The sequence below is a fragment of the Gekko japonicus genome, unplaced genomic scaffold, assembly GCF_001447785.1.
Source record: "Gekko japonicus isolate JY-2015 unplaced genomic scaffold, Gekko_japonicus_V1.1 scaffold1933, whole genome shotgun sequence".
NCBI lineage: Eukaryota > Metazoa > Chordata > Lepidosauria > Squamata > Gekkonidae > Gekko > Gekko japonicus.
Genome location: NW_015170340.1, coordinates 142,148 through 158,329, shown reverse-complemented (window position 1 = coordinate 158,329; position 16,182 = coordinate 142,148). Strand labels below are relative to the sequence as shown.

The 16,182-nt window shown below is 47.0% G+C and overlaps 1 protein-coding gene across 2 annotated transcripts; it reads left to right on the top strand.

Moving 5' to 3' along the window:
• The first annotated feature begins 2,477 nt into the window (after positions 1-2,477).
• On the top strand, positions 2,478-16,182 carry LOC107116278 (zinc finger protein 2-like). Of its 2 annotated transcripts, XM_015418175.1 has the most exons (6): positions 2,478-2,619; positions 3,034-3,089; positions 8,166-8,254; positions 9,735-9,848; positions 13,144-13,245; positions 14,527-16,182. In XM_015418175.1, exons 3-6 carry the CDS (start codon positions 8,182-8,184, stop codon positions 16,071-16,073), a joined length of 1,836 nt encoding a protein of 611 aa, XP_015273661.1. In that variant the 5' UTR covers positions 2,478-2,619; positions 3,034-3,089; positions 8,166-8,181; the 3' UTR covers positions 16,074-16,182. The 2 variants fall into 2 exon arrangements, with proteins under 2 accessions (XP_015273661.1, XP_015273662.1); XM_015418176.1 differs by lacking the exon at positions 3,034-3,089.

The window sequence follows — 16,182 nt, the reverse complement described above, 5'->3', positions numbered from 1 at the left end:
CTCCAGCCAAACTGGCTTGGAGAAAAATTGCTTCCTGACCCCAAAGTGGTGATTGGCATTTCCCTGGGCATGTAAGAAAGGGCCTCGAGAACTAAGCACTGAGGCAACCCTTCCTGCCCTCCCTCTCATGACCTGCCTAAATTCACACAATCAGCATTGCTGTCAGATGGCCATCTAGCCTCTGTTTGAAAACCTCCAAAGAAGGAGAGTCCACCACCACCTCCCAGGGAAGCAGTACAGTGCAATAATGGAACATGTGAACACACACACACACACCTTGTGCGGTGTGAGGATTGTGGGGCCTGTAGTACGGTTTGTAGAACAAGTCACTCCACTAATTACCATTATACACTCATGGCTGTCTATGGCTTATTGGTATCTTGACTTTGCACCCAAATGCTGTTCATTCTGATCTGAGAGAGATTTGCCTTCTTTCGGTAGCCCTTGGGAAGGGCTGTGACTCAGTGGCAGAACACCTGCGCTGCTTGCTGGAAACTCTGATCAGAAGGATCTCAGGAGCCGTGAAAGACCCTTTCCGTGCCGGAGATCCCAGGGAGCCACTGTCATTCAAAGCCAACAGTACAGGCTTGGATGGGTCAAAAGTCTGATTCAGTCGAAGGCAACTTTGTTATGTCTGCTTGTTACTGGGTTGGAAGGAGCCACGGTGGCTCAGTGGTAGAGCACACCCTTTACATAGAGCCGGTTCCCAGCCTGGCCGGCACAGTGGGGACCTGGGAGAACAAAGTTCAAATCCCCATTTGCCGTGAAACTCACTGGGTGACCTGACGCTCATACTCCCCCCCCCCACCTCCTTTACAGGATTATGATGAGGATAAAATGGGGTGGAATCGTGTACACTGCCCTGAGTTCCTGAACAGGTACTTAATTAATTAAATGAACAAATTGTCCCTGGCATCTCTAGTTAAGCAGGCTCCCTGGCTTTTGGAAAGGCCTTTTTTCTCAGCCGGAGACCCAAGAGGAGGCAGCCACTGCCCGTCAAAATAGGCAGCATTGGGTTAGATTTGTTTATTCACTTTGTTATTAACCCTGCCTTTCCTCTTAGCTCCAGTCAGATACTATCCAGTGATGCAGCAGTGGTCTGACAGCGGACATCAGCCCAGGCACGGAGATGAAGGTAAGGATTTCTGGCCCATTTGCAGCTGGTTCCCTCCAGCCACCTCCACCCCTAATATCAGATTTTTTTTTCTTTCTTTCTTTTTTGCTGTCAAGTCACAGCTGACTTAAGGAAGACCCCCCCCCTAGGGTTTTTGGGACTGGAGGCGTTCAGAGGTGGGTTGCAGTTGCAGTTGCCTGCCTCTCCGTGGCAACTCCAGACATCCTTGGTGGTCTCCCATCCAAACAGTGACCCATCTGCATCTAGCATTTGCTCCGCTGTTCTACCAAATCCATGTTGGAACAGAAATTCCCCTCTACGTTGCATGCGACTTTCACTTTCTTCGATTGTCGGGTTTTATTGTAGTGGTTAAGTGTGCGGGGGTCTAATCTGGGAGAACCGGGTTTGATTCCCCTACTCCTCCACTTGCAGCTGCTGGATGACCTTGGGCAAGCCATAGTTCTGTCAGAGCTGTCCTTGAGAATGAGCAGTTTCTGTCAAGAGCTCTCTCAGCCCCACCCACCTCACAAGGTGTCTGTTGTTGGGAGGGGAAGGGAAAGGAATTTGTAAGCCCGAGTGAAGGGAGGGGTATAAATCCAATCTCCCCCTCCTCCTCCTTCTTGTATTGTAGCCTCCACACTGCATGCCAGTTTCACTTCCTTTGATCTCTCGGTTTTACGGTACTGTCTGCAAAGATTTATGGCTGTTTCACGAGTGACTCTGCGATCAGCGTGGGTTTGGTAAAACAACGGAGCGAATGCTAGATGCAGAATGGGCTTGACCCTGCTTAGCTTCTGAGACCTGATGAGATCCAGCTAGCCTGGGCCTTCCAGGTCAGGCCTGAAAGACCCACGCTTTAACAGGAGGGGGCAGAGCAAGAAAGAACTTGCCTCCCCCCCCCCCTGCATTTTTCTGTCCCTCTCTAGGAAGGAGAGAACTCTGCCTGTTTAACCCCTTGAGCATCAGCTCCTGAGCAAGCGGAGGAGACCTTAATTGTTGTCTGATTCAAAAGAGATGAGTGGTAGATGGGGGGGGGGGCAGAGACAGCAGACAAGAGCTGCCATTCACATCTGTAATGGAGAGAACTGCTGCATCTCCGAGGTTCAAATCCTTCCGGGGGTGTGTGTGTGGAAACAAACCACTAAAGCCAGTGCAAACATCTTGCACACTTTAGTTCCATTGGTTTCAAGGGGTTTGGCCCGATGCACTGGATCTCCGTGTCTTGAAGGTACTGGGAAGCAGAAGAGATGATGCTCCCTCCCTCTCTTCCCCTCCAGATCCCTCCTCCCCTCCCCTCCTCCCCCATCTATGAGCTCTGATCTCGGATTAGTAGGGCTTGGCTTGGCTCCTGTTGCTTCAGTCAAGTGATGGGAAGCGGAAAGGAATGAGCAACCAGCGGGAGCACCCAAAACAAAACACCTGGAAGCTGCAGAGGAGGAGGCATCGGGGGAGTCCTCCTGCCCGAGGAGGAGGGGGCCAGATGGGGAAGGAGAAGAACTGAGCAGGTGAGCAAATTCGGTCCCGGCGGGGGGGGGGGGAGGCAGCCATATGGTAGAGAGTTGCTAGTGTGGAGTCAGATCCCGTTGCTCCATCTTGCTGAGTTTGGGTTCCTCTGGCTGGCAGCAGCTTTGGGGGGGGTGTCTTCAGGCCGAGAAAGGGGTCTTTCCCGAGACACATTAAGTGGAGACGCCAGGGCTCGGACTTGCAGTCTTCAGCACAGTAAAGCAGGTGCTTGTATCAGAGGGAGATGACTTAGACCGTGGCAGGTCGACTAGCCCAGCAGTCGCCTGTCCTGGCTGGCAGGGGCTTGCTAAGAAGGTCTCAGGCAGAGGGACCCCTCCTAGCATTGCTAGCTGAGATCTTTCGACTGGAGGTGCCCAAGTGAATCTGCGACTTCCTTTTCGTTTTCATCATTTTAGTAAAATGAATACATTGGGAGAACGAGATCAGTTTCTGCAGGACACCGAAAGCAAAGGTAAACCCCCATCTTATACTTTGTTTCCTCAAAACGCGATGAACGATACTCATCTTTCCACAAATGTGTCTGCGTCCTCAGAACTGTTCCTTTGGCCCTGGTGATAAGAATATTTTCCTGATATGACACCTGTCTCATGGGGAGAGGGAAACCTCCCCCCCAACAATCTGGTGGCATCCCAGAAAGTAACAAAATGTATTTCAGCACTGGCTTTCACAAGTCAGGGCTCCCTTCGTCAGGCTGGCGGGACTTTGTTTCCTTCCAGTAAGCCGCTGCTATTTTCAAATGTAGCTACGATTTTCAAATCTTATCACCAGTTCTGTACCTCATCCATTGACAACCATCTTCTAAATAGCATAGCAGAATTACTTTGGAGGGAAGAGGAATATTACAGCCAAAGTTCCCTCTAAGCTGTGAAGTCTTGTGAGCAAAAATTCTACTTTGTGAGCTACTGGCATTAAAATTGCGAGTGAGCGATTTGGCTACTGCATCAATTAGTTTGCTCTGGAGCCATCCTTCCTGAGCTAAGGCAAAAATGTGTGAGCCGGAGGCTAAAAAACTGTGAGCTAGCTCACACTGACTCAGCTTAGAGGGAACACTGATTTACAGCCTTAACGTTTTGTTGATGATCTTTTACCAATAAATTGTAGAAAGTACCTTCCAACAACCTCTACGGAAGGTTTATATACTCAAGCCAGTTTACTTTTGTTTATGTGTTTAAAACATTTCTGTGCTGCCTAGTGGGACACGCTAAATGACCTTTGCTGTTATTTAATATGCAGGGGTATAAAATTTCTCCCGTTGACATTCGTAAAAATCCTCCGAAGAAAGTTACTAGATGATCTAGGTCTGTGCATGGTGGTAGGACTTTGCAGAGGCAGACAGTGGCCAAACCAGCTCTGTTAATCTCTTGCCTTGAAAGCCCTGTGGGGGGTCTCCATAAGTTGGCGGTGACTTGACCACACTTTCCAAGCACACCGATGTATGCAGTCGCAGCCAGTGCTCCCTCTAAGCTGTGGAGTCCCGTGAGCAAAAATTCTACTTTGTGAGTTAAAGGCCTTAAAGTTGTGAGCGAGCGATTTGGCTATTGCATACATTAGTTTGCTCTGGAGCAATGTTCCCTCTAAGCTGCGGAGTCTTGTGAGCAAGAATTCTACTTTGTGAGTTAAAGGCCTTAAAGTTGTGAGCGAGCGATTTGGCTATTGCATACATTAGTTTGCTCTGGAGCCCTCCTCGCTGAGCCAAGACATAAATGTGTGAGCCAGAGGCTAAAAAACTGTGAGCTAGCTCACACTAACTCAGCTTAGAGGGAACACTGCTCTGGAGCCCTCCGTCCTGAGCTGAGACAGAAATGTGTGAGCCGGAGGCTAAAGAACTGTGAGCTAGCTCACACTGGCTCAGCTTAGAGGGAACACTGGTCGCAGCCAACATGCCTGGTGACCCCCATAGTGTTTCCAAGGCATGTGTTTAAGCAGAAGTGGTTTGGCCCTTGCCTACCTCTGCATACTGACCTTGGACTTCTTTGAGGGTCTCCCGTCCAAGTACTAACTGGGACAGGCCCTGCTTAGCTTCCAAGATTTGATGAAATTGGGCTAGCCTGGACAGTCCAGATCAAGTCACACACAGTAATTATATCATTCTTATTAAGTCGATCTTATATTAAATCTTGTTTAGATATATGTCTTCAAGTGGCAACTTTCAGCACCTATATTTATGGTTCTTTTGTGGTGGTTGTGATAGCAAATCAGCCTGGTACAGCCTTAGGCAGAGGAGGATCTCTCCTAGCACCCACTGCTTGAGATTGTTCACCTGGGGATGCCGGGGGTCAGACCGAGGCAGGCTGGTTATCCTCCTTCAGTACCGTCAGTGGTTCTGCAGGGGCTAATGCAGAGAAAGGTCTTTCCCATCATCCCTCTCTCTGAGATCAAGGATCTTTTCCGTACAAAACAGGCGGCGTACCCCTCAGACACAGCTCAGAGAGTTAGACTGCCTCCGCACATGTTGAATAATGCGCTGTCAATGCACTCTGGTGACTGTTTTGCAAGTGGATTTTCCTTTTCACACTGGTGTCCCGGCCCCACTGCTGGACCCCCTGATGGCACCTGGTATTTTTGGCCACTGTGAGACAGAGTGTTGGACTGGGTGGGCCATTGGCCTGATCCAACATGGGCTTCTCTTATGTTCTCTTATGTTCTAAGCTTCAGTTGCAAACGATCACTAAAGTGCACCGGAAGTACATTATCCACTGCATGTGAAAGCACTCTTAGTCTGTTGCAGCCGCTTGACTTAGATTGGGGAAACGCTGGTTCAAGTAATATTAATAGAGTAAGAATGATCAAAACACATGAAGCACTTAGAACACTGATATCACTGTATCTTTGTTCAGATTGTTTCAAGTGCAGCATTTTGTTGTCATCCTTACAACAGCCCTGTGAAGCAGACAAATTTTGTTACCCCTGCATTGCAAGTGAGGCTGGGGGAGAGCAGTTTGCCTAAGGCCACAGGGTGAGCCCCTGACTACACTTAGAGCCGGTTTGGTGTAGTGGTTAGGAGTGCAGACTCTAATCTGGGAGAACCAGGTTTGATTCCTCCACTCCTCCACATGCAGCTGCTGGTGTGACCTTGGGTCAGTTACAAGTTCATTCAGAGCTGTTCTCTCAAGAGCAGTTCTCTCAGAGCTCTCTCAGCCCCACCTACCTCACAGGGTGTCTGTTGTGGGGAGGGGAAGGGCAGGGTATAAATCCAATCTACTTGTATGCTTTTAAAGAGTTGTTTTCAGGATCCCCCTAGCTGCAGGAAACAATTTTTTTTTTAAAAGGACATTTGGAATACTATCATGGAGGGGAGGGCTGCTGTTTCCCCCCCCCAGCAGTTTTCCCTCATAGAAACAGCACTTGGGTGTGTGTTTCCATATTTTTGCTGTTCCACATGCACAGAATATGTCACATGGAGTTCCCTGTATTGGGTTAAATGTAAAAAAAAAATATCATTTGCTTTATGCAGTATCCCAATCCTCCATGTTTTCCCAGGTAAAGGGGAAATGCTGTTCAAACAGAGTACAAAGACGGTCTGACTCCAATGGTAGCAAGAAAAAGAAATTTTTACTTAACAAAAATAGAAGCACATCTTACAGGACGTATTCATGTAGGTGCATTTAACTTATTGTGAATAGATAAACTTCAAAAAGGTTATCTTGCTACAGCTCCCAAGCCCAGGTCAAAGAAAAGAGGTCCTATATAAGATAAAACACCGAAGGCAAGCAAGGGCTCGACATCTAACCTATGAGAGGGTTGGGGCCAACTGCCAAGTGTACCTGAGAAAATTCTCTTAACCCTTTTCCTCCCAGATCCTCTTGCATGCAGGGTTACAATACCCAACAGTCTGAACCCACCTTGGGTTCTGCACAGCCACACAGAAGCTGCAGGGAACCCAAGGTGGGTCCAGGCAACCTAGATACAACTGTTTAAAAACACAAATGCATAGCTTGGCCCTGAGTTCATGGCAGGGACAAGATTTGGGCCAGGGGCTGCATTGATCAGAGCATATCATCTCAGGCCACTGTGTTAACAACTGCTATACCCCCTCAGGCACAAAGCTTAATGGCCTTGGCCCAGTCAGCCTTTCATCCTAACCTCCTTCACAGGGTTGTTGTGAGGGCAAAACAGGGGCAAATAATAATCCCCCCCCAACCAAAATGTGAGGGAATATTCCCATGGTCCCTCTCCTGAGTAGGGCAAGATAGCATTTCCTGTCATATGTAGGACCCAGGGTCATTAAGGATAATTTAAGGCTCAAGCTTCCAGATATATTAACCATATTTTTCTTCACCCCACTCTTCCAAGCAGCTCAGAGCAGGCTCTCTGAAGTATTCCCATTTCATTCTCACAACAGACCTGTGACGCGGGCTGGGAGACCGTTCTTGTGCATGAGAGAGTGACTAGCCCGAGATAAGTTTATCAGTGTTTCGAACCCAGATCTCAGCAGAACCCAGACCTCTTGGCTCTCATACCAAGTGCCAAAAGCACAGTAAGAACCATGGTTCTGACTCTATAGAGCTGTGAGGGTACAATACCTTTGAAATGGCAACTGACTCAGGAGAAGACCAGCTGACGGCTGCAACCCCCTCATAGCTTCCAAATTAACCACCCTCCACAATGTGTGTTGAAGTAGCCAAATCTCAAAAAAGTACCAGGAAAGGTTGATTTATGGCTACAGGGCCTCAGTTTGAACAAAAACGTAGCCACCCTTTTGCCACCTACATCCTTACTGAGGGGTAGGGAGTTTCCCTTAACAAATGGGCCCATTTTTCTCCAAGTCAAATCCACCACCATCTTCCGTGTAAAAAAGTCAGAACTTGGCTGTTGCTTGATTGCATGTTTGCAAGCTGTCCCCTGGCTCTGCATCTTCTGGGGTGGGGCTGTGGCTCAAGTAGCAGAGCACCTGCTTTGCATGCAGGAGGTCCCAGGTTCAGTCCCAGAAACCTCCAGTTTTTTTAAAAAAGGATCAGCTAGGAGGTGATGTGAAAGACTTCTGCCTAAAGCCCCGGAGCCAGAGGAGACCATACTGACCTTGATACACCAGTGACTCCGTATAAGGCAGTGTTTAAGTATGAGTTCATTGCTCCTGGCTAGGCTGATGTCACGGAATGCTCTCAAGAATTCCAACTGCTGCAAGGGATGGCAGAATAGGAGGGTAGAGGCAGAAGTGAGTTTGATGATTTTGGGAATGCTGTGGAGAGTGCCCTGGGAGGCAATGGCAAGAAATTAAAGGCAGAGTGCTGAGGCAACAGGAAAGGGAATAAGAAGTTAAGGGCCCAACAGACCGACCAGAAGGGCAGGGCACTGAGTGGGAAAAAACTCCTACAGGACCTGTTTGGGCTGGCCTAGGCGTTTTCTCTGGGGCCAGTTTACACAAGCATTTATTTTCATCCCTCAGTGACTACAGCCTCAACCAATGACCACTGCTCAGAATGAAGGACCAAATTATCATGTTATATCAATCAGTTCCCACGAAGAAATCCATGGATGGTCTAAATATCCTGCTTGGATGGTCTAAATATCACCTTTTTCTTCTCAGGTTTCCTGATGTTATCATGAAGAAGGAAGAGGAAGACTCACACCCTCAGTGCTCTGAGGGAAATAAGAGCTTCCCAGGAGTCTCCTCAGGTAAGATACAAATTCATTAAATAGATTAAAAAGCTGAGCATTCCCAATTTGAATCTTGCTTATGCCTTGAACTCACTAAATGGCTTGTTTAGCAGAGTTCGGGCTTCACAGACAGTGTTCTTTTTCCCTTAAAAGAAGTAAAATTCCTTAAAAGAAATGAGTCTTCTTTCCACTTCTCCTATGTTTAAATGTTCCTTCATATACTAGATATTTCTGTACCTATCGAAAATTTGAAATAAAACCAAAGTATAAAAAATCCTTACACCTAGAAAACTAGCATGTCAGGGAACAAAGTAGGCTAGAAGCCTTCCCTCTATTTTTGAAGTGGAGGGATTCTCCCCCCCCCCCCCCCCCCCCCGGTTATTTGAACATTCATCTTCAGTTTGAGGCATGATGGCCCACAGGAACGGTTAACCCCCCCCCCCAGTGAGAGAGAACTTTCTGTCAAATGGTCTCTGTGATCCTTTTATTAATTCAAGCAAAATATTTTGTGGTGTTTGTTCTGCGGAAAGAAACCTGTGCGATTTGGCATCTTCTGCAACCGTTAGTCTCCGTCACATTTCCCCCCATCCCTTTCTTCCTCCAAGTTGCTCAGGGAGGTTGTCCTTTTCACCTCTTTATCTTCACAACAGCCCTACAAAGTAGGTTTGTTTCAGAGAGTGACCAGCCCAGGTCACTCAGTAAGCTTGGGGAAGGGCAGGATTTGAACCTGGCTTTTCCCAAATCCTAGTCTGATTCTCTAACCACCTCACCACACTAGGGGTGACAGCTTTTAAAACTGGTCCCTCTATCTGTCCCTTTCACCTGTCGCAGATACCTGATGATAGGGTTTCCCTCCATGCCATACAAAGCTTCACCAATGCATTTCCACACATTCCGCCACTATTAAAGAGACAGGACTTTTTTTTCCCGGGCCAGCTGGCACAAACCCTCTATTCTTTGTAAAACATAGAACATATCTCTGCTATGTTTATGGGTGAAGCATCTACATCAGGGGTGTCAAACATAAGGCCCCGGGCCCGGAACTGGCCCGCCCAGGGCTCCTGGTGGCCCACGAGCAACTAGTACAAGGGAGGGGACTGCTTGAGGGGGGAGTGGGAGGAGCGACTTTGATTGCGGCTTCAGAAAGGCCTCGTTTGCAGCAGTCAAGCCATGTGGGAGTGTCTGCCCAGTGCTGCACTGCTGGCTCTCCAGTCCGCTCATATGGGTTTTCCTTTGCACACACACCCCCCCCCCAGCCCATGGGGCCTTGCAGCGAGGATACACTGACTCGGAGTTTACCCGCTGCTGTCCTTTATACACTTTATGTCTCCGGTACCTGGCATTACGTTTTATGGCACACATGGCCCGACTCGACAAAGTGACATTTATGTGGGATCCGGCCCTCATGACAAATGTGTTCAACACCTGTGGTCTGCCTAATGTACTGCAAGTACCAAGTTGCTTCCAATTTAAAGATACCCCTTTTCTTTCTGAGCAGAGTTTCCCAGTCCCAAAGTCAATGGAACATCCTGGCTTGAACAAGAAGAAAAACCAGCCGTTCCAGGTCATCCACGACCGGAGGAAAATGAGGTTGCCTCAGACAACAGCACAGGTGAGGATATCCCATGATGCACCTGCAGCCCAGCCTACACGAGGCAGTTCTGTGACTCATGTTCCTTGCAGCCTGACAGCAACTGCTGGGGACTTACTTTCAGAATTGCCACCGGGCTTGACTTGGATCGGAACCATGGGTTAAGAGGGGGAGAAGCTTCAGACACCTCACCCCACCCTTTTTGTGATGACCTCTTTGCTAGTTTAGTTTCAGAGGGTTTATTATGTCTATAGAAATTCTGGCATTCTATTGAGGCAAAAAGGAGGTGTAAAATATGAAAATAAAAATACAGTGTGAGCGTTTCTGATGGCCTTCCCCCACACCAAGGTTCAACATGTGTCCTGAAACTTGACTGTTTTTAAGACCTGATCTTTGCTGTATGTATTATCGCGCTCTCACTGCATTGTTTTCGATTTATATATTACTGTTTTCTGCATTTATTATATCATGTCTCCATGCCTTGTTTTCAGATTTCTGAAATCCTAGTCCCATTACACTGCTTATTAGATGTCTCATCCTATTGGTGGCATCAGTTTATAGTGCATAATCCGCCTTGAGTCTCAGTGAGAAAAGCAGACTCTAGATTAGAGATGTCAAGGCCTGGAAAAAAACCGGAAAAATTCAGAAAAAAAATGTTTTTTTTTCCTTTTTTTCCTGAAGCCTTTTTGTTTTTTTCCGGAAAAATTGGAAAAATTGAAAAAAGAAAAGAAAAGAATTTTTTTTTATTATGGAACGTTTTATTTTAGCATGATGAATAAAATATTTTAAGACAGGGTATTCAAATATTTTCCAAATCATTTCTAAAATATATATATATGGTATCAGATTGATCTAATTTCTGTGTACTGAGGACAAGCAAGTCCTAGGTTACAAACTGAACTCTGCAATGCAAGAACAGAATGCATTTCTTCCTTTAGGATGTGCGATTGTCAGAAGAAAATAAAAAAGTTTCAGTTTTGTTTTTGCATGTGGGTGGGTATTCTGTTTGTAATAATTGTTTGGATACACTATGTTTTTAATAGGCTAGTTGTGATAATTTCATGCCAAGTAAAAATGTCCATAGTCATATTTTATGTTCCTAAAGTAACAGAATGACTTTCAATCTAGAAAAGACAAAAGAAATGCTAATGTCGCATTTTTTCAATTTTTCCGAAAATTTCCATTTTTTTCCGGGGAAAAAACAGTTTTTTTTCCGAGCTTCAAAATTTCCGGAAATTTTACATCTCTACTCTAGATATAGTAAAGAAAGAGAAATAATGGCCTGGGGGTCCTTTTTGCTCCATTGTAGAGCCAATAACGCCATCAGGGCCATTTTAGGTCTTGTGCCACGGTCTTGCAATGTGATTCCCCATCAGAATTGGGCCCTGCAGTTCTTGAGGAAATAAATTCCCTTCACCTGTCATCTGGCTGCAGGGAATGAGAGTCCGGTCATCAGAACATGAAAAATCTTGCATGGCTTGAGCCTAAGGATTAAACAGAATGAGATCAGGACTCCAGGCACGCTCTTTGGCTCTGAGAAGCAACCCAAGAGGGGCCCAAACTGAACTATGGCTGTGACACTGGGTGCTTTCGCATGCACTAAATAACGCACTTTCAAAGCACTTTGCAGCTGGATTTTACTGTGGGGGGTTTCACATTGACTTAAAACCCCACTTACATTACTTGATGTAAATGTGTGTGTTTTGTGTGTGTTCACACAGCCTTGAAAACATCCCACTGCTGTTTCATTCCTTCCCCGTTCCTAAAAAAAAATCCCTGCTTTCTCCCACACTTCATCATACATGAGAGGACCCGCCAACTGAAGCCTGCTCTTAAGGAGCAGTCTTGGGCAGTTTTTAAATTTTTAGTTTGCATGCCAGCATTTCAACATTTTCAGAGAAGCCCCTGCGCTGGCAAAAAGTTCTGTCCCCCTAGGGAGGCCCAAGACCAGCAGCCAGTCATCGCCTTCCTTGACATTTCTCCATTCGCACTCAAGAGCACATTTCTTTTGGACCTTGGGCGGCATTTTCAAAATCATTTTTGCAGTGCATGGATTTGCCTTTCGAATCTCTGTAGTAACACATGCATGCCTGTTTCTGTCACAAGAGGCGGTACCTCCTGCAGGCACTTCTTTGATAAGTAATGCACAATCTTAGGCTGCTTTCAGAAACAAGCATCATCAGCTGCTGGAGTAAAATAAGTGTGATCAGCCATTATCCTTGCTGTGGCATGATGCAGTGAGTCGCTCACCTAATGCAAGTCAAGTAAAGGAATTCAGACCCTGGGGGGAAGCCAATCTGAGGTCCCGCTCTACCACAGGAAGACAGAGCACCAATCAGTGTAGAGACACCTGCTCCAGGTGCAAGCCTCAGGTGACAGGTGAGGGGAGGAGACTGGTCTTTAATGCAGCCCCTTTGAGCTTACTGGGTTGCTGCTAAAAACACACACACACACACACACACACACACAAAAATTGATTTACTGTGAACAATAATGGACAGAACCCTGATGGGGAAAAAATGAGAAAAAGTGTGAGTGTGAACTTGTCACAACAAAAGCATGACAGTTTAAACCACAGTAACAGCAGGGACAACTTGAAAGGCGGGTACAGGGTGAAAGACACCTGTGTGAAATGGCAAAATCCATTTGCAAAAGGTTGCTGGATTGAAACTGCGTTATTTAGCATGTGTCAAAGCGCCCACTGTGAGAGAGGAACAGGGAATTTAACTCTTCTCTGCAATGCCATTTCCTCAATCAGGAGTGCACCCCCCAGCCTGCTTTGTACCTAGGTAGAGAAAAAAAAGACAGGTGCCCTTAGTGTCTTTTTTTCTCAGTCACAGCTTCAGGCAGCCTAGGGGAGGGCAGTTTCCAAAAAAATGGTAAAGGGGGAAAGAGTTAACTCTTTCTCTTTCCCAAGCTCTGTGGCTCCAGTTATTTATCTGTTTAACACAGATAGCCTACCCAATCAACATGCTCAGGGCAGCCAACAACAGAAGTTAAAAAGAATCTCTCTGATTCTGAAAATGATGTTGAAAACTACAAAAAATTACCCCATAAACATTAGAAATGGTCACTTCCCAATACTGGACGTTCTCAAAATACATCCACAATAATCAATCTTAAGCTTCTTTCTGAGGCCAAATCACACACCTTTTGTTCTGTTCAAAAACTCCAGAACTGTGTATCATTTGGCCCTCAAAAGAGCTTCCAGGTTATTCAGGAGAATGCCTGGCATTGTGACAAAAACAATTAGATCTGCCCTTCTGGAAAATCAGATGCAATTACCCACTCCTTTTCCTTCCCTTCTCCTCATCAGGGCTCCCAGATGTGATCATAAAGGTGGAACAAGAAGAGCCCAGCTTCTCAGAATACCACCAAGAATGGGAAGGAAAAGAGTCTATTGCAGTTGCTGTCTCAGGTAAGAAATGTGCCTGATATCTGGAGAAATCACAAGGTACAGCCTTCTTATGACTCTCCCACTTCAGACTGTAAGTGGGAGACCTCACATTTGAATGCTTTCCTTTTTTTCTTAACTGTTCCTGCTTGTAGAAGGGTAGCAGGTAAGGGGAAACGCCTTGGGCCTAGGATGATCCTGCATTGAGCAGGGGGTTGGACTAGATGGCCTGTATGGCTCCTTCCAACTCTGTGATTCTATGAGCTCCCAGAAGAGATCAGGGCCCTGCGGGACCTTTTACAGTTCCGCAGGGCCTATAAGACAAAGCTCTTCCACCAGGCCATCAACTAAGGAGCTGCCACCACCAGCAACAGCTGAAAGTTATAGAGCCCTGGCACCCGGTTTTGCCATCTACAGCCTGTGCCTGCCAATTATATCAGGGGAAGAACAATGAGCTGAATATCTAGATAGATCACTGAATGCATTCCGTCATCATTAAGCAATTGTATTAAAACAGACACTGCTATCACTTTACGATATTGAATTGTTTTAAAAGGAACTGTTTTTAGATGATTTTATGATAAATTCAAGAGTTATTTATGTATTTACTTTTTGTGTAAATCACTCCGAGCCTGCCTCGGCGGGGAGGACGGGGTATAAATTGAATGAATGAATGATTCTGTGATTCAGCAAGGATTTGAAAAGGGAATCTCAGAGGCTGAGGCTGGAAGCCAGCCTGAACAAACTAAGGGGGTCTGTTACTCCAGGGAGTAATAGACCTTAGGATTCATAGATCCGCTTAGAATTGCTCCCTATGTGGTCCTTCAGCTTCAGAGAGAAGGCCGTAGCTCAGCTTCCTCACGTAGGTGGGACTGCCACATACAGAGCCAGTTTGGTGTAGTGGTTAAGTGTGCGGACTCTAATCTGGGAGAACCGGGTTTGATTCCCCACTCCTCCACTTGCACCTGGCTGGATGACCTTGGGCAAGCCGTAGTTCTGATAAGAGCTGTTCTTGAAAAAGAGCAGTTTCTGTCAAGAGCTCTCTCAGCCCCGCCTACCTCACAGGGTGTCTGTTGTGGGGAGGGGAAGGGGAAGGAGTTTGTAAGCCGCTCTGAGACGCCTTTGGGTAGTGAAGGGCAGGGTATAAATCCAATCTCCTCCTCCTCTTCTCCACATTTCCAGGTGGTCCTTAAAAGAAATGAACAGGAAACGAAAGACTTCCTCATAGCCATAATTCTGGGCTGCCCTAGCTAGAATATTGGTAATTGGATTCTTACATATAACGGTGATATTTTATTCCAACAGGAAACGGCCTGTCGAGCAAGAATCTTCACCTCTGTGTTTCTGAGGAAGACGGCCCAAATGGGACATCGCTCAGAAGTGTCAAAGGGCTCATTTCCAAGTGTTACGAGAAGGGAGAAACGTTGGAGGGTCAGGATGGAGTGGAAAGGGAGGGCCGAATCCATCCAGCAATGTTGGTGGAGAAGAAGATGCCTCTTTGGGGGGAGGATGACACGACCCGTGATGGAAGCGATGTACGTGAGAGGATTTTCAAGTGCGGAAAGATCCTCGTATTGGATTCAAACCTCGTGGTACATGTGGGGGAGAAACTCCACACTTGCACGGACTGTGGGAAAAGCTTTCATGAAAAATCGAGCCTCGTTAGACACAAGAAGACCCACACAGGGGAGAAGCCGCATACCTGCACAGAGTGTGGGAAAACCTTCAGTCTCAAGTCGAGCCTCATTAGGCACCAGCGGACCCACGAAGGTGAGAAAGAAGGAAGTGGCTTTGGATTAAGCGAGAACTCAGACCTCAGAGGAAAAAAGGGGACCCATGTGAGGAAGGAACCCTACAGGTGTTTCACGTGTGGGAAGACCTTCAGAAATAAGGCACACTTTATCATACATGAGAGGACCCACACGGGAGAGAAACCATTTCGGTGCCACGACTGTGGGAAGAGCTTCAGAAACTCCTCCCACCTTATCCTGCATAAGAGAACTCACACAGGTGAGAAGCCATACAAGTGCTCCGTTTGCGGGAAAAGCTTCAATCAGAGCTCGAATCTTATCAGACACGAGAGGACCCACACGGGGGAGAAACCATACTCATGCTCCGTCTGTGGGAAAAGCTTCAGCTGGGGACCCGAACTACAGATCCACGAGAGAATCCACACAGGGGAGAAACCATACAAATGCTCGGACTGTGAGAAATCGTTCAGCAATTACTCCAGTTTCATAAGGCACAAGAGAATCCACACGGGGCAGAAACCCTACCAGTGCTCCAAATGCAGCAAGAGCTTCCACCAAAGTTCAGACCTCAGGGCGCACGAAAGAAGTCACCACCCGAGCAGGACTTTGTTGGAAGATTACGGAAACGTCTTGCGTCCCCTCGAGGACAAGGGAACGCACACGGAAGACAAGCTGTACAAATGCTCAGCCTGCGGGAAAAGCTTCAGTCGGAGGGCGCACCTCACAAGGCATGAGGGGACGCATATGGCAGAGAAGCCGTACAAATGCTCGCGCTGCGGGAAAAGCTTCAATCAGACCTCCAACCTCATTCGGCACGAGCGGACGCACACGGGAGAAAAGCCATACGCTTGCGCCAGCTGCAACAAGAGTTTCAATCGGAAATCCCACCTCCTCCGACATCAGAGGACCCACGTAGGAGAGAAGCCATACAATTGCTCTGACTGTGGGAAGAGCTTCAATCGGAGGTCAAATCTCATCCGACACGAGGGAGGTCATTCGGAGGAGAAATCTCAGCTTTTCCCTCCATGCGGAGAGAGCGCGAGCTTTGCTTTACATCAGGAAAGCCACACAGAAGGAGAAATGTGTGCATCGTCAGACTAAGACTGTTAGAACAAGAGGGGTGATGATTAATTGCTATAAATTATTTGCTTCTTCCTCACCAGAGAGAGAAAGCTGACTAATGCTCATGATTCCCTAGAATAAAAGCCAT